This window comes from Anser cygnoides, chromosome 15, assembly GCF_040182565.1.
Source record: "Anser cygnoides isolate HZ-2024a breed goose chromosome 15, Taihu_goose_T2T_genome, whole genome shotgun sequence".
In the NCBI taxonomy this organism is placed as follows: Eukaryota; Metazoa; Chordata; class Aves; order Anseriformes; family Anatidae; genus Anser; species Anser cygnoides.
The window spans coordinates 7,799,071-7,824,625 of NC_089887.1; the positions used below are offsets into that span (position 1 = coordinate 7,799,071).

The 25,555-nt window shown below is 36.8% G+C and overlaps 1 protein-coding gene across 2 annotated transcripts in view; it reads right to left on the minus strand.

The window, feature by feature from the left end:
- Window positions 1–157: 157 nt before the first annotated feature.
- Window positions 158–25,555, minus strand: part of CYTH3 (cytohesin 3) — a 52,057-nt gene continuing 26,659 nt past the window's right edge. Inside the window, exons 3-13 of one of the 2 annotated variants that reach the window (XM_048064703.2) lie at window positions 25,115–25,179; window positions 24,610–24,676; window positions 20,323–20,441; window positions 16,486–16,566; window positions 14,368–14,480; window positions 12,444–12,592; window positions 11,247–11,358; window positions 5,051–5,127; window positions 4,902–4,973; window positions 4,649–4,803; window positions 158–3,689 (exon numbers count right to left, since the gene is read on the minus strand). In XM_048064703.2, the coding sequence (XP_047920660.1) occupies window positions 3,617–3,689; window positions 4,649–4,803; window positions 4,902–4,973; window positions 5,051–5,127; window positions 11,247–11,358; window positions 12,444–12,592; window positions 14,368–14,480; window positions 16,486–16,566; window positions 20,323–20,441; window positions 24,610–24,676; window positions 25,115–25,179 (1,083 nt within the window). In that variant the 3' untranslated portion in view covers window positions 158–3,616. Of the gene's footprint in view, window positions 3,690–4,648; window positions 4,804–4,901; window positions 4,974–5,050; window positions 5,130–11,245; window positions 11,359–12,443; window positions 12,593–14,367; window positions 14,481–16,485; window positions 16,567–20,322; window positions 20,442–24,609; window positions 24,677–25,114; window positions 25,180–25,555 lie in introns of both variants that reach the window. The other variant, XM_048064707.2, reaches the window with a different exon arrangement.

Sequence of the window (25,555 nt, forward strand, 5' to 3'; positions counted from 1 at the left end):
TCTGTAACCTGATCGTTTAAACTGTTGTGGCTAAAATAAGGGCACTTGCAAGAGCAGTTATAATCCATGCTATAAAATTGAATCACCCTCTAGAAAGAAAAAAAAAGAGCAATTATCTTGCATGTACTCTTGAAAAAGGAGGAGCTATACAACAGTATATAGTTTCACACTTTATTTTTGAGAATGTCCAGGTTTAAGTAACAGCTTTTGATGATAAGTGAAAAGGTTAATATTGCAGTGGATTTACACAGAACATTACATTTTTAACAATGATCGATACAGAGTATTTGTCATGCAAATCACCTGTGTACACCAAGTAATACTTATATCAATACATATCTGTACAGTATTTACATTTTATATTTAAACTCTAACTAGAAACATTTTCCAAGAAAATATAGAAATGAAACTGGTAAGCCACAAGTCTTAATTTGTAGCATTTGGTCTACAACAGACCTAGCTTTTCCAGCAAGCATATCTACATAGATATGTAATAAATCTTAAAAAATAGGCATTGTTTTTATATATGAAGCATTATAAATGCTGCTTGGTTTATAAAGGTTCAGTTTTGTACCAGTTTAAAACTGTTCAAAATGTTAAGTGATTTAGAGCTTATTTTGTCAGAATATTGTAAAATTTAAGTCAGTCCAGCTGAGCTTAAGTATTATATACAGTTCTCTCCCTAGATTGCACTGGCAGCGTGGCTGAAGTTAGTGTCCAAACAGTTTAGGTATTCAGAGAAGCCGTATGTGTGGCAGAAGCAGTAGCGGCTCTTGCTGGCCCCTGTAGTTTCAAAGGGCAATGGTAAAGAGCTGAAGAATTTATACAAATTTCAGCGCAACGGGAAGGGAGAAGTCTGCTGTCCCCAGAGGACTTTCCTCAGCCTGGCCAAAATATAACAGGTATTGCTTTAGGCCACAGAGCAGCTAGTCTTAGTAGCTACACCTGGACTTGAAGCCCAATAAAAAAGGGAAAGGTTGAGAGATTTTTCTTCACCCTCATGGATAGTACCTGACTTGGCCAAAATTTTCACAAGCCACTTTGTTTTACTGGCCTCGTGGCCAGTGGAAATTCTGGGCCAGTTTCACTCCCCGTTAATACTGTTACAAAAAAACATTTGAAATCAAATATTATCACACAAAAGAATGATATTCCATTAGCTTTGGTAAATTAAATAGTTATATTGAGCACCACAAATAGCTGGTTTAGATGTTGCATTTTAATGCTAGAAATAATATATTTCCTGCTACGATATCCTCAGTTACATGTTAATCTAAATAATTATTTCTGCAGGATATAAGAACTTCAAACCAAATACAGCAAATAAACTCTCAAGGCATTTCCTTCACGCTTACAGGTAGACACCCTCACCTGGCTAGATAAACAGATTTTCTTGAAGGTGATATTTCAGAATATAAGAATTGATTTAAAAAAAAGTGCTTCATGGCTTACTGTTTTTGTAATCTCACATTTCTCCAGGAATACTTTATTTGCTGCATTTCACCATTACACTTGTCAGTACCACTGATTCTGGTTTATCACTATTTGCATTACAAATCTACTTCTCCAAAGCTAAAACTGATGTATGCACTGCTTGAAAACAAAACTTGAAGTTGTAGAGCAGAAGACTCAAGTCATTAGGTTAGCAGCTGTGTAACCATACTGCTTTCCAAACATAAGATGTACAACTTAATTCATTTCTATAAAGAGTTTAAATGGCTACCATTAAGCAAAGATGTCCCCATGTTGATGCTTACTGTTAAGCAAAGATTCTACCTCCTTTGGCTGAGGTTTGCTCCCTACTCACATTTGAACATTCATCCAAGTAGCCTGCAATTCCACATGCTCGGGGAGTATAGAAATAGTATATAGTATAGAAAAGGTTCCTCCAGGCTCTTCCTCTCAGCCTTTTTTTGAAGCATGCAATAAAGCAAAATATTCGCAGGCTGACATTCCATGCAAAACAAGGCAAATTAGTAAGACAGGAACCACAAAACTGACTGTCCTTTAAAGTTAAAATGAGATTTGAAATAGATCAACTTAGTAAGTGTCTGTTTTTCCCAATGCAGCATTAATTCCCTATCATGTATCCAGAGCTGCTTCTGTTAACTCCAAGAAGCAAAACTGCTTTGACAACATACTGGGTCACCAAAGCATTCGCTGGCACAGTAGGCACGGCTCAGGTTCAACAAGTTTGTGAAAAAAATGAGTACTAACAGAAGCAGCAGGGTCCAAACAAACACTATGATGTCCCCACTGCAAAATGAGGGGCTTTACCTTGAGTGTTATGCATGCACGCTGTCAATAGAAAAGCACTGTAACAGAATCTGCCAAGGCAGTTTGTATGTTACTGAAAGACCATCAGAGGGGGGCTGCAGAAAGATCTTCCAGAAGTTACAAAAAAACGTGGGGGCGGGAGTTTAGGTGCATTAGATAACGCAATGTTAGATACAGATTTTGTTCTTTATGTAAAAGTAAGGATGTCTACTCACTTCTTCAACGACTGAAGCACAAGTCTGAAAAATCGCCTTTAAGAATGTAATGAAAATATTTAACTTTTCTGTATGTTCGAAGTTTGCTATCAAGCAAAGGAATGAATGCTGATGCCTTAACTATCTAGGGCTGTATCTTACAGAAAGAATACACCTTCCTGTTTTTTCCCTTTAAAAATATTAAATGCATGTGAAATTATTAGGGGGTGTTTTCACATGCAAAGCCTAACGCAACACATGCAAGCCCTGTCATCTTATTCCTTTAGTAGTAACTTAGTGTTAGTTTAACTACAACATACCTAAAACATAAGAAGGATGTTACTACATAAAAAGCAGATGAAACCGGTCATTAAATCTTACTGCTTATTGTGCATGAGCAGACTGGAATGAGTTTTAGCCTACTGGCAAATATCAAACCACATCTGTACTCAGTGTCGTGCCTACAGATAATCCTTTACTGTTGGGACCTGCATATTTTCCTGTGCATTCAACACAAACCCTTTGGCACAACTAGTTAACTACGTAGCTGCCAATCCACCACTCAGCTGCACTTCTGAAGAAGAAAAGCAATTTCCATATAACGCAGGAGCACATACTCTAAATGAAAGCTTCACTCAGCTGGTCACTTACTGTGAGATGCGCAAGATTTAAAAACTGCTATTGAGATTGTGGGTTTTCTGCTTACAGAAAAATTAAGTGCTAGATCGCCCCCGACTCCACTTTGTAGTGCTGCATTTAATGGAGATTAAAATAATTTCAATTGCTCCTCCATTTATGGACAACAAGCTCAAGGAACAGGTACAGCATATTAGCCTGGAATTCCTTCCCCGCCAATCAAAGTAAACTGGAGCTGTAACTAACACAAGCAGAAACAAGGCTTCCATGTTTTCAGTTGAATAAAGTTCCAACAAAATCATCCTCTGGGATTTGAAGCTTACTTCAAATTATATGCCAATAACTATTTACCTTGAAAGGTCTTGCCAAGTTTTTATGTCATAGTAGAGTATATATATATATAAAATTTACAGTTAATGTCTTCACTTAGTTTGTCCAATTTTTACATTATCACTCAACTGTATGCTCATTTATAAGTTGATGCATGTATACAAGCCGCTGATCACGTTCTATTTCTTGTTTGCAATTCTTCGTTTCCTTGTTGCCAGCATATCGTAAAACGGATCCCTGCTGATACTTGCTCTAGAAGAAAAGGAATCATCAGTTTGGTTAACAAATGCCATTTCTGAAAACTAGAAGTGTTTTGTTCTCTCTTCCCTTTGAATGACTCCACACCTCTCATCAGATAATGGATTGCTGACCTAGAATCACAGAACATCCCAAGGTGGAAAGGACTCACAATAATCACCGAGTCCAACTCCTGGCTTCACACAGCACCATCCAAAAATCAGACCCTATGTCTGAGAGCATTGCCCAAACGTTCCTTGACCTCCGTCAGGCTCGGTGCCATGACCACTGCCCGGGGAGCCTGTCCCAGTGCCCGACCACCTCTGGGTGCAGAACCTTTCCCTAACCCCCAGCCTGACCCTCCCCTGTCCCAGCTCCATGCCGTTCCCTCGGGTCCTGTCACTGTCCCCAGAGAGCAGAGCTCAGTGCCTGCCCCTCCACGCCCCTCATGAGGAAGTTCTGTAGGCCTCTAAGCACCAGAAACATTTATTTTAAAATAAGATTATATTCAGCTGTGATTTGTTAAGAGTTCATACCTTCCTCTTGAACATTATTTATTCTTTTAAGTGTGGGTCTGCTTTATAAATCTTACAAGATGAAGTCAAATTATCAAAGTTCAAAGCTGCACTGTGAACATGCTCAAGATAGATGTCACTGAAGTTAATTAGTAGTTGAAGAATTTAACAAAATCATGGTTAAAGATAGTTCACACAAGGCTTTAAATTCGCTTCAAAAAAAAAGAAAAAAATCCACATTTTCCTCATTTGAGTTAGGAGCACTACTATTTCCTTAGGACCAGACAGTAACTGGAGACTTATCCTGATCTATCAACCCCATGTAGCTTTTCATTAATCCTAGAGGACACTGCCACATCAGAACTCTTTAAGTAAGTTAGAATACAAATTCTCTTAGTACCTTACTCAGAGAACAGCTTACATTTCATTTCTGAAAGACATTTAAGACTCAAAACTCACTTGATAGATTTAATCCATTCTTCCTTTTCTTCTGGGGTGGGAGCAGATATTCTATACACTACATGGTTGCCCTCTACCACTCTACCATCAGCTTCGGTTTTACAAGCTTTAATCACTTGCCCTTTATGACTGGGGTTATAGAGCTCAAAGCAGTTCTGGAAGGTAGAAATGGAAAAATAAATTTAAAAAACAAACAAAACAACAAACAACTGGCAAACATCTTCAGTAAAAACTTATAATGAAGATATCTTACTGGTTTTCTAGGGTCTTCAACTTCTCTTATGCTAAGGTTTTCTAATGGAATAATCCCTCTAGGTTCTTTGTCCTAAAAATGAGGAAAATATCACATTAGCCCCTTAAATACCTGGATTACAATTGAAGCTCACTGCAATATATACTCACTGTTGTATATTCAAAGTAATACAGGCAATTATCAGTCAGAATAAACCATCTTCGTTTCCATGTTTTTACTCTTCCCCCTATAATCAAAAGGTATCGATAAATTAAACGTGTGCTGCTGTCAAGGCTTCAGTAATGGATAAGAAGAAAGTATTTAGTTTTGTTTTTCAAAATATGGCTTAATTAATTGCAAATGGATCAGGCACAGATGAGCTGAGATTAAAAGAACATGTTTCTGTAGCTCTTGTACTGAGATCAAACTCCTGAGACCGCATTAACTATGGTGCTGCTGACCAGCCACATGAGCTTTATGCTGTAAAGCTGTAAATGTCTCCTCTCTTACACGTTCACTTGAGTCCAGGCCTGCTCCCTCTGTCCATGTAGTCACAGCTATTTCAAAAATATTAATCAAAAATATTAATCCTTCACGGCCCTCAGAAATACAGAGCCAGTGCTGCTATGGGAAAGGAGGCTGAACAGCAAACCCAGTAACTGGGTTTCAATGACAGGACCAACCCTCTCCACAGCCTGTCTTTTTACAAGGAAGGTGTCTCATCAGTAAAATTCATGGTGTTTTATCACCTTCCTTGCACTCCACTCATGACCATGCATGTGATTAAGAACCTATTTCTAGTACTAGATTTAACATCAAGCACATCAGATGCTTACAAACTTTACCGCTTGCAAACAGAACAACTCTGATGAGTCATCAACTTGGAGCAAATGCAGAACATGCTACACCAAAATGTATCATTTGTAGTGACTTTTCACCATTTATTGTTTTAAAAACGTGCTTTTTATGGGGAAAATATGTAACGGAATACACCTCACAAAAGACATAGCTACTGCTCCAAAAATACCATTTTTCCCCCCCACATTAGTGGTTTAGAAAACAGCAACCACTGAGGTGCTCTTTCTCCCACCTGTTAATGTCAGGCTGTATGGAATTGATCCTTTCAGAAACACACATTGTCTCAGACTTTTCGCCTATTGCTCTGCAGTGTGCTACCTCACAACCTCTCCAGTATTCTACAATTACTATTTTCAGGACTCATTTTCAGGAAAGACAATAGTAGATAAAGAATTCACGTGTTATCAACATACAGGCTTAGTTCCACCATAGTTACATGACTTCAGGATTATGTCACCACCTGTGCATCATCCATTCAGCAATGATTTCACCTCATTAACCCAAATGTCTCAAAATAGTTGATCTTGCTATTGAACACCCTGGCATAAAAGAATACCATTAATATACAAAAGGCCCCCAATTTAATTTAAGTCATGTAACTAAATTTAAGACACAAACATATTTTTTCATCTGCTCTTCTTGAGATAGTTGGAACTTTTTTGATATAATCCTCAATTCTAGGAATATTGTTATTTTTTATACCAGTCTACTATGTATTTGCAATGCAGACCAAGTCTTGTTGAATTTTGTGTCTTCATTTCAATTGGTTTTATGACCTATGTTATAGCACAGTGCTAACACGCTGCAATGTTCAATGTACTCAATAAATTGCACGTTTCCACTACACGCACACATATCTCAAGAAAAAATTAATCTGCAAGCAGGTGTGGTGAAATAAGAGAAGGCAAAATAGTGCAAGATGCAGAAGCCGTGACAGAATGGATGGTTGAGTGAACTGGAGACAGTGAGGGAAGAATTGGTGGCATTTTAGTATGACCACTGTGACAGGTCCTTAAATAAATCATTGTAGTAACAGTCAAACTGGCACATGAGTCACTAGAAAAATTCCCATCACCTTGACTAAGAGCTGGTTCAAGTATCAGGAAGTATTTGGGCCAGGAATGGAAAACCAGCCAACTTTAGCTTGATTTACTTCTGGATCAATGAATAAGCTGCAACCAAGTCAAGATGACTGCCAGGGCAGTCCTTCCTATCGCCGTAACAGGATCTGTTTTTCAGGTATTCTAAGGTTCATTGCAGTGTTCATTGCAGCTCCCTTCTCTCTCAGCCAGCCAGTAGGTCACCAGGTCACAGCACTCATGGGAGCTGTGGAACTGCAGCACAGGTCCCTGTTCCCAACCAAGCTATGAGTTACTCTTCTCCTCTCTTCCAGAAAAAAAAAAAAGCAGCAAGGCAGGATATTTTTTCCCCAAGATAAGCAAGTATTCTAATATATAAATCTCTATATCCCCACCCCATTACTTAGTTGCAGCTGTCAACAGCACAGAAACTACTAAAAAGCTTGAAAGGCAATCTAATCTGTACTCATCAAGTTTGCAGGGGTCACCATACAACGTGTTTAATATGCCTTTAAAAATGGGCTAAAACCCAAGAGGCTGGTTAATAAGGCTTTGGGGATCATAAGCATGGCATACAAGATTAATGGTAAGAACTACTGATAACAAAACATTCTTTTCCTCGGCCGAGATTGCTGTAGGCTCACAAAACAACAGCACAGGGGGTTAGTACTGTGTTTCATATCTTATTCCAGTTGCCAGCCTCTTAGATATTAAAACTGAAAGGAATTGAGTTATCAGAAAAGGATCAAGAAAATCGGAGTATGAGTCCATAAACTTTTACAGAAATGGAGAGACACAAAGGATGTAATTCATCAAAAGATCCAGCTGATTAACTGAAATGCAAGGACAAACAAAATAAAGTACATCTTGTCAGCCAAAATCTAAGGAAACTACAAGAAAAGGCCACAATGCAAAATACATAGAAAGAGGAAGACAAATCCTCTTCATCTCAGTAACCCAACACCGGATTTTTTTTTTTTTTCAATTCTGGAAAAAGTATGAACTAGAGAATAAGGTGAAATATACAACCTAGGCCAAAGGGAAAAACAATTGGCACTGACTCAGGAAACACTGACCTCAAAAACTAAAAATGGTTTTACAACCAAAGGCAAAGTATCTGAAGTCAGAAAATTCTACCCAAATCTTCAGTATGTTTGTAAGTAACTTTTAATGGGGAAAAGGAGACAGGCAGACAGAAATACAAAATAATTTTTTTGTGTGTGTCTCAGTTCATTTAGATACCACTAGGTGGAATTGGACTCAGAAATTGCAGTTACACACAATTCTGTTTGCATTTCTTTGAAAATGTTTACCTCAACAGCAACATTAACTGCCTTGAACTAGAACAGCATCCATGTGACCCAGATGGGTACCGGAAGGCATCAGTTTCCTGATCACCAACCATTATTTTCTCGCCCTGGATTTGGGAGAAGCAGCGACATCCTCCCAAGGACAGCTGTGCTGCAACAAGCGCCATGGGCAGAACGGGCCCAGAAGCGAGGCCTTTGGACAACCTCCAAGCTCTCAGTTGCTGCCTGACTGGCAGAAAAAAATTAACACAATCACGTGTTGGGCTTGAATCATTTCCTCTCCAGTTTGGTAGAGCTATGTCACAGCTTCCCTCTAACTAGAAGAAATTACGCAAACCAAGCTGTTTGCCAAGAGAAGCTGTTTTAGACACGGAAACGCCCTCCCCGAGCATAATGATTATTAGTTAGAAATTAGGACAGACAGCCCATATAAAATTTTCAAATACCTTCAGTTGGAAGGTACAAAATTTCATGGTAAACACCACCAAAAATCATGATGCAGAAAAATCTAAAAGCTAGTAATGTCTCAAGCTGTTCTACGTAAGGATTCATAAGCACTCGGCAGCTTTCAGCTTTTTCCCACTTGTAGCGTTTGTTTTCATTACACCATGCTTCAAACGATGTAAAACCAAATGATAATTTAGGTTTACCGAGATTAAAAGCATCTACAGGAAAGAGCCAACTGAGTCTAGATAGATAAACCCAGAAGTGCTGCCTGGCTGCCCGGTTTGGCACTTGGACTTGCACTAGGTCACCTCTGAACAATTCAGAGCAGCAAGCTTCACAACAGCAAGCATTTGTGAAGCACAGCTTTCTAAAACACAGTGCCTGGCTAGAGAGCTGGGGAAGTCTTTAGGACAGGTGAATTTTACTATATACGGTAGTTCCACAATATCCATCTCCTGCCCAGAGAAGAATCAACGCAGCAAGCTGCAATACCAAATAGAAGGGCACAGGTAGACAAATGGGAAGAGATACTGTAAGTAATACAAAATAGTGTCTTGATAGACTCAGGGTTTGAGGGCTTGTCTTAGTCATAGTTTTATATATGAACTTTGATCTTTTACGCAAGAATTAACACAACTGAGCACCTGAACTCTCACACGGGAATAGAATCTCCTCAGCATTTCAACAATACTGAAACTTTAAATATCCACATCTTCCAGAAATAAAAGGAAACTCCATCAACTTCAGAGTAATTATTTCCCAACAGAAAGGGCTGTAGCAATGCAGACTATGTGGATCGAGATGGGACTCTCTAACATATAGTTTAAGCCTCCTAGTAAACAGGAAACTCAAGGGAGAAGAAAGAAGGAGGAAAGAATGAAAAGGAAAGAATATTGCCAGGTTTGTTTTCAGTCAATTCACCTAATCTACCAAAACGTATGTGTCTGTAAGCAGTCTGCGCCTGCTGAAAAAAACGCGGTCTTTCCAGGAAGCACAGCTTCATGCATTCACAGGCTGATTCACCAGAGGCTTCAGGACACATTTCATTTCCTTATTCAAATAACCCCGCTGCTGTGGGAGCGTCACCAGCACCACCCTGCAGTCTCATGCACGCTTTTGCTGTTGGGTTTCCTGTGTATTGTCTCTCATTTACACCGTCCACAATGAAAAGCTGGCTTCATTGGCCCTACTTGGCAGCACTGGAGGTGGCTGGTGCACAAGTATCCAGTAGCTTTCAGCAGTCACCTTTTTTCTTCAACCTCTTTGTTCCTCTATTTTTATTTATTTTATATCTCTCGTATGTATTTTATTGACTCTTTGTTCCACAGTGGATGTTTGGCACTCCTCTACACACACACTCCCACTCTTGCTTGCGCTCTCTGTATGCATATAATTCTATGAGGAGTATTGGCAACCGACAGAGAAGGGATAGATATGCCCAGCATTCATAACAAGAGCTTATTCCCAACCTCTTCTCCAGAAAATGCATTTTATCTACTTCATCTTGAAAGCCTTTTTTGTTGAGAAAGCTGTGCCAGGAGACTGCAAATTACCAAAGATTCCAGTGACCTTAAACTTCACGCTCATTTAACAGTCTGTTAAGCAAGCTAAATATATTATTTACAAAGGAAAATAAATAGCAAAAAGAACAACTTTTATATATGCATAGTTCAAATGTAATCAAATTTTTCAATAATCCAATACAATTGATGTACACGTAACAAAATCACCCTGAAACTTGATTACAAAGGTAAGAAACGTTTTTCTCTCAGGTGAAATTATTCTTCCCTTGTTATATTCTTCAGTGACTGTGAGAAGTTCGCTGAGAAGTCATCTTTATTTTTCTGCTTTACATTTAAACACTTTCTTTTTTTTAAAGCAGAAGACGCTTGCATGTGAGCTAGACACTAACATGCCAGTCTTTTGTGGACAGAATACCACTGATGATACTGTTAGTGACACTGAGTGAAAAAGCAAAATGCTATAATAAATTTGATTAAAAAAAATAAAGAAAAAAAGAAAAGAAAAAACAAGAGGAAGGAGGAAGAAAATAAAAGAATGAGCAACTGAACAAGATGGGACTGGAAAGCAATCAGATACGTACCTCCTAATGCAGAATAAGCAGAGACAGCCAGTCACAGAACAGAAAGGTGATAGGTCATAGGCCATAAGGAAAACAAGAAGGCACATTTAAACCACTCATTAAAAAATCATAGCCAAAACCAAACCAAGAGAAACTCACAAATAATATGGAAAAATAAAGACACACAAAAATAACTATTTGAAGAGAAATCCTTTCTTTTTGCACACAGAAAACTGAATTGAAATTTCACATTAGTTTTCTGAAATGACTTCATGGAGATTTAGATGTTATTTATCAGCCACGGCATGTGTCAAATAACATGTGGAGTTTCCTTTCTGTTGCTGAGTTTTCACTTCTCAAATATCAGAAATAAAACTCCAAAGTTTGAAATAAGATTGCTAATTTGGATATGTAAAACAAGAAGTAACAACCTTTAGTTGTAAAGGAGTTACTTATTTTGGTATACATTTTTAAGTACAAGTTACAAGATTAATCCTATTACATTTAGGAGAAAGCAGTTAGACAAAGAAGGAGCAGACACGCTAACAACGAACAAACACATAGCAGCAAAACTGCCCTTATAACTAACCTAATTTCAGCAGCCAACCTTCTCTATCTGGATTAAAAAATGTATGCGTTAGATCATTTCCATCATCCTCTGGAATTTTAAACGGCTCATTCTTAATACTTTCATATAAATTCTAGAAGAATAAAAAAAGAGGAAAAATACCTCATTAATAATGTCTAACAGAAAATGCATCCTACTGCTTCTCAGACTATTTGTATAAAAAAACAAAGGAAATATTGTCCATAAAATTCTGGACCATCCCTTCTCAATCGTTGTTTACTACTTTGAGTAAGTCTGTTTTTAAATTACATCATCTATAAACAAGCGTCTCTTTCTCTCTACAGATTTTACAAGTACATCCCAACAAAGACATTTTTCTTTCAGAATTCAGTATCTCAAAGGTTTCAGCTTCTCAAACAGTTCTCATTTAGTACAAGTGTGGGCCAAATGAATCTGGATTTTCAGAAAATACTTTAAACCATCACACTGTCTTAGAGAAATAAGTATGTCTACTGGTATCCCAGGGGACAGGATGAAGCTTCACAAGATACATGGAAATATATCGAGGGAATGTTTTTAAACTAATGGGGAATGGTTTTAAACTAAAAGAGGGGAGATTTAGATTAGATGTTAGGAGGAAATTCTTCCCTCAGAGGGTGGTGAGACACTGGCACAGGCTGCCCAGAGAAGCTGTGGATGCCCCATCCCTGGAGGTGTTCACGGCAAGGTTGGATGAGGCCCTGGGCATTCTTTTCTACTGGGAGGTGTCCCTGCCCATGGCAGGGGGGTTAGAACTGCATGGTCTTTAAGATCCCTTCCAACCCCAACCATTCTATGATTCTATGAAGGAAAAGAAAAGCAATAACAAAACAATGATTTTTTATTATTTATTCTATTTTCTCTGACTTATCCAGAAACAGTATTTTTTCATAAGAAGCCAATTCCACAAGAATTTTACCATAAGCAAACTGCTGAGAGTAACACAGAGTATTTCCTCTGGAATCTCCCCTCCTCAACATAAGACTGAGGACAGAGACAACTAGCCAAAGAGGCCATGAACATCAGAGAATGCTTCTTTCAGCTTCTCAAATAGTTATGCATGCTAGGAAGTGTTCTTACTTCCTTTGACAAATCAGTCTGAGAACTGTTGCATGTGCTTTCAAGTTTCCTATTAAAAAACACAAAGCAACCTCTTTTTTTCCCCCCAATTTAACTTACCCGTAGCAATTCTTCTGGAAGGTCTCCACCTTCATTAATTCCACGATTCATAGAAATAAACCTCTCTACTGTTGGTTTATCTCTTACGTTGTGGTTGTGCAGACTGGTATTTAACATAATGATCGCAAATGATAGCACATAGCATGTATCTGAAATGAGATTTGAAAAATGATTTATATTTCTTTGTATACTTTCTATGTCTACAGAAACCCATAAAGCGAATATGTAGCTCATCCTGACTGATGAAGAAACTGCCAGTCATAAAATACTATGCACTATACACAAAAAAGTCTCAATTTTTTTTTTATGAACTGTTGAGTAAGCCTAAGAGAAAAAAAAGTAACAACTCAAATTAAAAGCCAGTATAATAAACACAACAGAAGTAGAGAATATGAAAAAATTTTAAACTCTCTGAAATCATTGCTATCACCCTAAATTAACGTTTCACTTGAAAGTCTGAAGTGTTGGGCAAAATTTAAGAGAACTGTCATTTCTGTTTTCTGCACAGAGATTTGGCATTGATCATGTAATAGACTTGGTAGATCCAATAACAGACTTGATCCATCAGACTTTGACTCAAACTACCTCCAAAACTTTATCACAATCACCCAGATAAAGAACAGTCTCTTCAAAATCATACTTGAACTGCATTTAAAAAGGCTGAAAATAACATTTGACTCAATTTCTTGGCATAGATGAAGGGGTTAATAGCACTGGACAATACCAAAGGATAACAAGAGATCTTATCATGCCTCTTGATATGGTTATGACTGTGGTAAATTCTCCCAGAATTCAAGTACAAAACCCCGTGTGAGAAAAAGCAGGATGGAAATCCTTCCAAACATCTTTCCATTTAGGAAATCAATGGAAATCATTGTTTGCATCTTCAGCATTTTGTTTTCAACAAGGATTTCCCTCTGTAGCTGTTGCTGACCTGCTTTATGTTAACCTTTTCCTCGTCTCTTTCTTCCTCAAATTAACTGAGCAGCAGCAAGCTATGTGCGCATATAACAATGCTAGAACGCTAGGGCATTCTGTGCAGTATCGCAGAGCTTTTTTAGCGTTTTATGGCCCAAATAACGCTAGAGCAAGCGATTCAATGCAAAGCTGAGGTGCATTTCTAACTGAGATAAGTCATCAATGAGCAGACTACTAAAGAGAAAAGATACAGTCCTCATAAGGAAAAAATTGATGACTTTCTTGGTTAATATACTACAGCCACATATTAGGTAGACTTGATAAAGAGAAATTCTGGTGTGAAGCCCTTATACTTGACAGATGAGATTACCCAACCTGTAGGTCTCACCTGGCTGAGCCCCTTAGTCTATGTAATCTTACGTATCTTCGAACAATCATTTTTCCTGCAGGTTGCTCTGCCAATTACATGCATGTCTGCTTTAAGGGTTTCCTGTCTACTGTTTGGTTGGTTTTTCTGTCTTTCCAACTTTGTCCACCATCAGTCACTTACTACTTCTGGTTTGCTTTTCCTTTTATGTTTCTTGAGGAACAGGTAATGCATTATTATTCTGAAAAAACATCAAAGCATCAAGATCTTCTTGGGTCATCACTGAAACTGCTGCTTACAAAAAATGGCAGTTTTACCAGGATATACTGAGATATCTAATACTAGAGCATAAAACACACTTCAGAAATGTCACCAGAGATTTTTGTCTTGGAATTTGAGAACTAAGATTCCAATTAGCTTATATATTAAAGGTAAAGTTTTATAAATGGAAATGCATTCTGACCATCGGCTTGCACCTCCTAGACATAAAATATAGGATTAGACAGTGGCATTTTCTCAGTTCTCATAAATGTATTAGTTCATATACTTTTTTATCCTGAACTTCTAAATTGGCCATTGTTTCCTTGCACCAGATACAGAACACATATCATGCAAAAAAAAGATACATAATTAACTAACCTGTAGACTGAAAAACTCCTGGGTTACAAAGACAATAGCGTGAAGCAAAAGCTTCCATCATACGATCAATTTTTTGAGCCTCTCCTGGGAGTCTGAAGCTCCACAGAAACTGCCTATAGAAAAGAAGAAGAGTTGTTAGACTCATTCCAGTCATTATATATTAAGAATCTATTACAAATAATCAGAAACAAAAGTCAGCAATGTCTATATAAAATGTCCTAGAAATAGGTTCTCAATCTCTCAACACACAAGTCAGGAGCTATTATAAAGCAACATGCACAGATGGCTAGCCCAGTAATGCAGCCAGCAACACTGCATGCTATCAGGCAAGGTAACATGGCAGTTCATATTCTGAGACTCTTTATTTTCCAGACTAGTAAACAATTTTCTGTATGCATCCCATTTTGCCATGAGAATACTACGGGGAAACAAAACAGTTCAATCCTCCCTTAGGTTTCCTGGATACTAAAAGCAATAAACACTCAACTAGACTTTTCTTTCAACATAAAAAGACATAGTAAATAAAATATTTCCAGAAGGAGAGAGAAGCAAAGAACACAACACTCAATATCTTTGCCTGAATTCCTCAAACATTAAAAAATAAGAACAACAAGAAAAACCCCAGTGCTTTGAGAGAGATGCTGCCTGTTAAGTGTGAGTTCACCTTACAAGAATCAGACCCAGATCTTATAAAGAAAGTCTTGCGGTGTCATCTCAGTAATTTTGTAATGTATGTGGGAGATCTGTTCTCCTGTTTAGCTGCATGAACTGAAATAGAGTTTTTAGTTTCGTAACTTACTGTTTCTACATATAGGTACACTGGAATGCATACAGGACAGAAATCTTTACAAATTCACTTTTGGCACACTGTGGAACTAAAACGCTCCAATGAATTGAATCACTTCTTTTCTCTTTCTTAGCAAAAGAATTCTCTAAAGTAAAACAGGACCTAAACCAGCAAATTTACATGCTCTGCCATGCAAAACAAGTTCTCTATATTCCCTGTACACTGGGGGCCAATATAATAATCATTTACTTCCATCCTTGTAAGTTTTCATTTCAGGACATGATACCAAATTGTCACAGACCATCTTTAGCTTGTTCAGTTCTACATACTGTCTTTTACTCACCTCGTACAAGGTTCCAACCCAGCTCACGAATTTTGTAAGCTACCAAAATACAAACATTTAATAGTAGCAGCTGCTAAGGAAGAATAAAGTCAAGCCTAACATTAAGTTGGGTAAAAGAGATAGGAATATGAAGCCTCCCAGACAAGCTTCAGCAGCCAGAGCCTTAGCTCAAGCCTCAGGCAGCTCAGGTTATCATCACCACATCACTCAACCATAGCAAAGCTGTTCTGACACCACATCACAAGGCGCTGCACCAGAGACAAAGATCACATGAACAATTCAATTTATCTGGTGTCAGGAGGGAGTCACTTGTGGCAATGAAACTGGCCGAACTGTCTAGATCAACTTTATTTGCTGGATTAACTGTGGATTTCCACCAAGACAAGAGCAGCCTTCACATGGTCACTGTACACTGCCATCCCAAAGAAATCAAGTCAAGTGTTAACTTAGCAAGGGCAAAAAGTATATTAAGATTTTACACTTTTGTTTTCACATGACAGTTGGAAAACTGTGAAGTAGGAGGAAACTACTTGTTCCAAAGTTTGCCTTTTTGCAATTGTAATTATGGCCAGCAGGACTCCCCCGCCCACCCAAAGAACAAGTTAAAGTGGAAGAAAAGGAGAAAAAAGAAGGCAGTAAAGAAAATTTGTTTGTTTGTTTTAGGTTAAAAACAAACAAAACCCTATCTCTGTGCTAAGATATAAAATGGGTCTTCAAATGTCCACATTTGGCAGGCACACCGAAGAGCCATGGCTACAGTTCAGTTGTTTGTATTTGTCTGAAATAATTAAAGTTTTCACCTTCAAAGGCAACATACACGCAAACGATTGGAAGTGCTAAAACAGAGCTGCCTCTGCTAACTTGTGGAATATATAACCCTGCTGAGCTTTAGATCAGCTTTCTGACGAGTAAATCAACACAGTGACTCATACAAACGTGCAATTTGATAAAGGAAGCTCAGGGAGAAAAACAGAAAGAATTTACTCACCTTAAGGCTTGTACAAGATTGAGATCAGCGAACTCATGGAGTTCAACAAAAGCCTGAAGAACTTTAATATTAAATTCATCTCTATGAAAGACAAAAATGGAAACAGACATTTACAATTCTGAACTTCAAAGCCTTCTTAGTTATCTTTATTTTTCTCCCTGAGAATAAGCAAAGAAATAGATGATCATACTGATCAAATCAAACCACCAGAAATTGTTTACATATTTAGTTGAGTATTTTAATTGCTAGTGTTTTGCCCATTTTTGCAAGCATTAGTAATCTAAATTAGCAATAGCCAGTATACTTGAATGGATTTTAGTACTGCTTTTTTAAACGACCTGAAAAATGGCCTGGCTTCCTTTGCTTCATTATTTATTATTACTGCACCTACCTTGACATGGGAAGATATTTGATAAAACTGCTCAGTACAAAAAGTATTTTGCAGTAATTGTGTCAGGAACACTTAAAGCAACAGCTAATGTACGTTTAATTTCTAATACAACACAGGAAAAATAAGTTATCCTCTTTTTTCCCCCCTTCTAAGAATGAAAAATATTAAATCAGTATATTAATTCTGATACAGAAACAACAGAAATACTTCAACCCATTATGACTAAGAAAAGAACAGTTTTTTGAAGTATCACATTCTTATTCCATTCCCAAAAACTGTTACAAAAGAAGTATACTAAAATCAGAATAGCTTTTTATTTGGTTTGCACTTAACTATCTTTTACATTGTTATTATTTCGCATTGTGAGCCAAAACATGCTTTGTTTGATACAAGGGTATTTGAATGCAAAAGTAATATTTAAATGTTGATGAACACAAAATGATTTGGATACAGATAGAGTTTAGTCTACACCATCACTAAGTTCATATGCCAGAAGTATAAAGGTTTGTAATCCTTAGGGTGTGCTTTAAACACATCACCAAGGCAGAATGCTGCATATCAGCCTCCACCCAAAAATAGAAAGGTGTGCATCCACCAAGAATTATCTGTTGCATTACTGACTAAATGCGTGTAGCCACCCTGGAATACTCACAAGCAAATACTTTAAACCAAGCCATTTATTAAGATGCTTCCATGTTCTTTAAAAAAACACACATCAGCTCCATCAAGCAAAAAGAAGCAGCTCTCATCAAGTTCAGTAATATACAATTTAGCTTCAAGACTATTTTGCAGGACAGTACACTGGCACAAGTGTGCAATTAAACTGAGCACTCAAGAGGGTTATTTTGTTTTAAGGCAAAGATCTATCTTGCCTACACATACATAAAGCTGCAGTAATTCAGAACAAATATTAGCCTTATATTCTAATTTTTGCTCTTTTAGGTTTCAGTGTAGACTGGATTAATAGTCATACTTGTGCTGGGTACAGCTCCAACGACACAAGCCAATATCACAAAAGGTCTAGAAAGCCACTTAACAACAAACGAGGACTTGTCCACATATAAAGAAATCTTAAATCTTTCATAGCATGCAATTCATCTCTTATTTATTGTACATTTTTTGGTATTATTTTGTTCCATTTTGCCATTCATTTTTTCCAGTTTGCAGAGCCTGTAATACTCCATAAGTCAGTAACTTAAAACCTCTCTCTTTATGCCATGATATTCTACAAATTACACAAATTTTTCATCCTGGTGACTGTCCCAGTCTCATCCTCAGCTATATTTAGCTAGAGTGCAGAAGCAATTTCATGATGAGCCCCAGGGAGGGAGTGGCTAAGTAAAAGGGAACATCCTCAGACTCCAGGTGCCTTAATAGAAGGTAGGAAGTACATATCTGAACAAAAACTCTTCTGTAATATGTGCTTCCATTTGCATAGCATAAGTCACCGCTTATAAGGCAGTCACAAAAGCAGAACTAGCAGCTTAAGACCACCTCAGTTGTCATATTCTGTTTTATCCCAGGGCAGTTATTTCAACCCAGGACTTAAAGGCCTAATATATTGTTTTCAGGGGAAAATGAATACATATTATTAGGCTTCTAGGAAATTGATTTTGCATGTAAAGAAGTACTATGAACCAATTCCCATTCCAGACTTGACTACCTTGAAATTTTCATACACATTCCTGAAAATCAAATTGTCATCTCTTCACCTTCCTAATTGCTACTAGTGGGAAAAAAAAAAAAAAAGACAATGTAGACAAATATCATTTCCTTTCCCACTACTACGCTAGTATCATATCCTTCACTGAAATGAAGAAACAAGCAAAACCCAATTAGAGTAGAATGACTGAATACATTGAATAAAATCTTCTTTTAAAACAAAACATAATTTTATGTATATATATATTTTTAATTCAATTGCTCCTTAAAATGGGTATACTCCTGCTTTGTGGCAAAATAGAAATGGCATTTTTTTTTTTTTCAATTCTCCTCAGATTTTATCACCTATTTAACAGATTTATTTAAAAAAAATCCTGATTTAATTTGCTATTCAGGACTGATCGCTAAAATTTCTCTTGTTTAAATAATGAGAAATCAAGAAGATGCAACTGAATCGCATATTTGTCAGTATACATACTCAATGTTAATAAACGTTGCCCAGTATTTTCAGATCAGATGACAGTGCTGCCCAGCTTGGAATGAAAAAGGATGAGCAATACATTTTTGAATTTTAAATGTGAACCTATAAATAGTCACATGACTGTTCTAGACTACGCCTGTGGGACTGAACATATTGGAAAGACCTTTCTGCATGAGTATGCAGGTTCCAGGATTAGGGCTTGAAAAACTGGAAGTATTTCAGAAGGTAGAAAGCAACTGTCAAAAATGAATACAGACTGCTTTGTACAAGCTTTGTTACTATTCTGTAATTATGTATGTTAACATACGAGTAATTGTATAACACTGCCCAAATATTCAAGATGAACATCCTAATGCTTTCATATAAAACTTGTTGAAATGTCTACATATACGGTACAGCAGCTCCATGGCAAACATTTTCAAAATGTATATATCACAGTGAAAACTTTCATTAAACCTGTTAATGTCAGGAGGAAACTGCTGAGCACAAACTAAGCTGCTGATGCTGTAAACAGATTACGGATGTCTCAAAAGGGATCTGCCAGAACATATCACTGCAGGAGTAGATCCTAAATGAGTCAGCTTTCAAACCTCCATAACTGGCATCTGAAGCAGAACATGTGCAAGCACGCAGATAGATGTACTTCAACCCACTCTCCACTTCTGTCTCTTGCTCTTGCCTTTTCCAAAATCAATTCCTAGTTTGCAAACCAATGGAGGTAATTTACATTTTTATTATGTTATGTAACCATATGCAAAAATATGCACATTGCATGTTTATTGCACTAGAATTGATAAAGCTGTGGTGCTCTTTGAGATACCTATTTACTAACGGGAAGTCTGTGTGCAGAGAAGATGACAACACTAAAACCTTCTTAGAACTACTGTCCCAGGAACTACCAACTTTAATAAGTTATTTCTTTACCATCCAGATATAAGCAATTGTGAGGCACTCCTTGTCTGGGCACGGTATCAAGAATTACCGGAACTGTTACAACACAACTCTGTCATTCCAGAAGCTTATGGCATTAAATTATGTGTTATAGCCAAATTTAAGGATATTTTCTCAAAATGGTAAGTTACAATGAATTAAATATTTTTTTCCACAATGCATCCAATTAAGAAGAACAACAAGAAATCAGAAAAAAACCAACATTATAATAGGTTAGTTTTACTTCCCACTGTAGCTGTTATAGATTTCAGAATAGCAGCTATTATGTGCAGCCTGTGAAGGGGGAAGGTAACTACCAAACCAGTAAGAATGCTTTGTAAACAAGAACAAAGTTCCAATATTTTTATTTTACCTTTCACCGAGGTAATCGCCAATTACGGTTTTATTTAATCCTTCTCCTTTGTAAAGGAACTGTGCAATGTCTTCTGCAGTGTTCTGCAGGAGGTCATTTTCTATCAGAAACTGTATTCCCTAGGAAAAGCAATTCCAGAGGAAAAGGAATGTTATGTTTTCTTCCACAAACATTTACGTAAATACTGCTCGTAACAGTTGGCATTAATACAGTGACACAGACATACACATAGCATATAAGAATTAAATTAGCCTATAGAATTTTTTTTTTTAGATGAAACGGTAAACAAATGAAAGTTTTCCAGTCAGATAAGCAGTATTTAGTACTGGTTTACACATAACTATGGGAACACATTTTAAGGCTAGAAGTACTAGGTGGCTGTTAGAATTCCTCAACTGCAAATATCAAATACTGTTTTAATTGAATAAATTGAATTCCACACTGCTCTGTGGAGTCGATGCGCAAGTTGGCCTGTTCACTATATTGCATAAATGTCTGCAGAGCCATAATCTGTAAAATCATATAACGAAGTATGCAGGAATAACTTAATTACCACCATGACACAAAATAAAGCATCTGCAAACTGCAACCCAATACATCAAGCCACTACTTGCAGTAGAGGTCGTGGCTGAAGATACTGAAACCAGTTTATAGAATTTATGCTGACGCTGGGATTATTGCTGACTGCTGGTTGTGCTTGAATTAAACTATTCACAAAGAACTATCCAGAAAAATCAGTCAAGCGTCTACCACAGAGCTTCTACCAAAGCCAGGAGGAGTCTTACCCTGTCCCCCAGTGGGCGCTCAGTCAAGCCCCTGGACCCCTACGCTTCCATAAATTACTGGCCCTACAACTTGCCTGCTCTGGGGGTGCCCAGAGAGCTTTCTGCAAAGCGGTAAAGAAAGGAGACAGAGTTAGATAAAGATTACATGAAGGCTGCAAAGGATGTCATCCCACAACCTAATAGGTCATGAAGAGACATCTCTTCCCCCTCTCCACCACACCCCCAAAGCTGTTAATATTCCTGCTGATTTCACAAAACTGCGAGCAGCACGCTGCTAAAAAGGAGAAATAGCAGATGCAAGGATCCTTAATGCCTTGGATTCCAAGTATGCACAGGAGAGCTCAATAAATTATTCCAAATCTTTCCTACTAGGATATTGGATAATTTCAGAAATTTTCCAATTGCTAGAAGTTTTCAAATTTCTGCAAATGGGATATATTTAGTTTTTGTTTCATTACATCTAGGAAAATTTCCATTACTTTTTGACATAGCACAGCAGGCCCTGCAGTAATATTCAAAAAAGTAATTATCTTCCTGTTTGGTTGTTTTTTATTTTTGTTGTTGTTGTTTTTGTATGGTTGGTTGATTGGTTTTTAGCTTCAAGACTGCATCTTCTTTGTTAAATTAGGTCAGAAAATTGACTTCTTGTCAGGCGCATGATCATTTAATTATAAAAAAAAGTCCGGAATACAATTCTCTCATAACAGTTTAATCATCTGAAACTTAGTCCAGTGACATGCTGCTAGTCTGACTGACAACTCAATATTTTTAACTCATTTCAGAACAGAGATGACTTTGTTGCAACGAAAATATCAGTTTTATCTTGAAGTAAAAATAGCTGAGCTTTCCTCAAAACTGATCACTTCAAAGCTTACTTGATAACTTATTATTTGTACCAAAAATTAGAGTATGAAACATAATGCTTTTTTTTCCATAGCAAGTTATTCAAAAAGCTTTCTCAGATCTGTCAACCACCAGAGAACCTTCCTTCTAACAAACATTAGAAACAGCAGTTGCAGATTCCCTTGTTCAACAGCCAGACCGTATTATTCATGTTTAATGTAGACAGACTGTCCAGAATATTTTTTTTAAAGTCATACAGGTTACTGAAAAAATGGAAATTACTAGAATCATGTAAAATAAATTTCTATGCACAGAAGCAGGTATCTTAGCATGCTACAAAAATTATTCTAATTTTTTTATTTTTCCTTCAGATCTTTAAGAACCAGAAGTCAGATAGACAGGAAAGGAATGTCTGGGACAACTCCAACGTCTGGAAAAAATTGTAAAATAGGCCAGCCAAACACCCATCAACTCCTACACTATCTTTTGTCCTGATGTAAATTTTCTTTCTCTAGACTGATACAAGATGGGAGGCAGCTGTACTTGTTTGACCTCCCCATACAAAAAGCACTGTTACAGAAATATCCGATATTCACTACAAATATTGCATAGATTTATTTATTTATTTAGGTCTGTGCAATGCAATCTTCCTTGAGTTTCAGTTTTTACAGCAACTTAATTAGAGAATTTGCAGTTATTTAAATCCTGTCTTTGTTATAAAGAATTCATTTTCTGGGCCCATCGCAGACAGTACTAACATCCAATGCAGGGATCTTCAGGCACAGCTTTACATCCCCTGCACTGGGATTCCTAAAGTGTTTGACAAACTTGACCGTCACAGTCCTTTCCACAGTATCTAACCAAATCTGAACAGCACATTTTGTGATGTTACACGATTTAACTGCATTAAACACAGATATTCTGATGATGCTTTGCTGGTAAGGGGTCAGGGACAATTATTCAACATACTAGTTACCACATTAGAAAATTTAAATCTTTAAATAAAAATGGTTAAGAAAGCTCAAAATGTTCCTGCTACTATGAAAACATTGTATCTCCATTATTTGATTAAAAAAGAACCAACACCACCACTTTGGGGATTCAGTGCATGTATTATTAATTTACTTTTTCACATTCCTAAATATGGAGACCATCTTCCCTCCCACTACGGAAGAAAAGCATTGTTTTCACAATGACCCCAAGTTCATTCTCTCATACAACATGAGAATGACACAGATTTCAGCTGCCTGTAATTTCAAGTAGCAGCTCCTAACAGAGAGGCAATACAGCTTTAGAGCAGCCAGCTACTGCAGGCCGCCACTGATTCATAAACGTTATTAAAGAATTACTACTGTAAGTCTGTTTACCACATTTATATTATGTTACAGTAGTAATGTGGCCACAGCATCTATTTATAGAAGTAATTTCATCCAACAAGAACAATAACAAAAAATAGTTAACACTGGAACAAAAGCATCTGACATCATCCTGTGATTTTGCCACAAGCTTCTGGAGGCAAAAGAGCTGGAGGAAAAGAGCAAACTACCAGGATATTGGGGATATTCTGCCCTCAACAGAAATGAAGTTACACAGCTACCAAAATGGAAGAGAGAAAAAAAACACATGGTCACTAGCTTCAAAAGGGTTCTACATCACAAAACACTTGAGTGCTTCTGGTAAATTGAAAATAGCCAGAAGAACGGTAACTATTACTGTACTTGAACATTAAGGAAAAGTCATCGGAATATAACTGACTTCAATACAATCTGAAAGAAAAACTATGTTAAGGCAATTTCAATAAAGATGTTAAAGAAAAAAAAAATCAAAATGGAATCCCAATGAACACTGTAGAAGGCAGAAAAGCAAAGCCAGAAAGACGCAAAATTTAACATAAACGGTAATGGGAAAAAACATAAGAAACCAAAATCATGTATGTTGAAACAGTTCTCTTAAATATATTGGGGAGTCTGTAAAAGAATGTTCAGGTCACTCAGTTTTCAAGACAATTAACAACGCCTGAAGAAAAGTAGAGGTACTGCAGAAAAATGAACTACTTTACTTTTCAGCTAAATGAAACTGATAACAAAAGTCTCTACCTGCAGGTGTTTGTACGAACTGTATAGATACATATGTGTACGTATGTACACAAGTATACAAATGTTCAAATATGGCTTTTTCACAAACAGAATTTAGATATGCAAATGTAAGAGCCTGTATGAGAAATAATTATCAACCACGTTAAAAGCATTTTGGAAGAACCAGAGGGAATTAAAAAAGTAAAATCTATTTCCTCACTATTAACCAAATATCAACGTATTTTTATAATTGTTTGACAAGTCAACATTGAACTCCCTCTATCAGGTACAAATAATCTGTCTGCAAGCCTGCTCAATCAATACCTGGCATATTTGATTGTTGATAAAAACCTTTTCTGATCAAAAAAAGTTTGCTTAAGTGAAAAAAGCACACATGACTGGCAAATGACTAAAATGACTGCTTCTACATTAACCCTCTGCTCAGTGTACTAAAGGATATACAAATAAGGCCTAACAATTTATATTATCAGAAACGTTTTCTTAAGAAATCAGACTGTATTTGCCATAGATCATATTACAAGCAGGAACTCGATTCCCAACAAGCAATAATAATAATTCTCTACCTTCTTAGGGTCCATGTTGAATTTCTTCCTTCCCATAGCTATCTGCTTATTTCTTTGTGTAGTTTTGCTACACATGGAGAAAAGGAAAAAAAAAAAAGCAGTTATCAGTTATTCTTATAAAACAGAACAACTTCTGGATGACTTTCTTTTAATTTGTATTTTGACTACTTTGTATTTTTCTTTTACAAGAAAAAAGAGACATTCACTTTTTATACGGGGGAAAATTATGTTACCATTTACGGTTATTTCAAGTAATTGCAGCTTCAGTTAACTATACCATTATTACCTGGACCATCTAAAATACTACATTCTGTCGAACGTATTCTCAATCCAAACAAATTACACACCTGAATGGGATAGCGTCAAACTCCAGAGACTTTATAACAGACTAAATAAAGGTGATCAAATGTTTGTTTAGCATAATAAAGCCATTTTTATTTTCTGTTCCTAGAAGAGCTTATTCCAAGGTCTTACTGAATCATGGCTGTACGTTGGCATTACTTACCTTTCTTCCACACTGGTCAGGTTATCAATTTCTGTCATAACCTCAGCTATTTCAAATTTTAATCTCTGTCAAAAGAAGGAAGTAAATTAAATTAACCCACATTAATACTCATTTTTAAATTATCATGTACTAGTAAGATGTTAGGTTTTATTTTTTTTAATTATTTGCTAGTAATCTGAAGACAAGTGATAAATCTCATGGTTCCCTCAGATATTTTGGTTAAAGATTTTACCACAACTGAATCACTGATCTGAAGTATAGCATCCAAGTATATGCTTGTCAGAATATCAAGACCAAACTGTCATTACCAACCTCAATACAAGATTTATTTACCCAAACTTCTTTCTCACTCCTATGTTATATACAAATCTACCACTTCTCAAGTTCTTGATTACATAAATCAAATGTGTACATATACACATAATGCATTACATAAATACA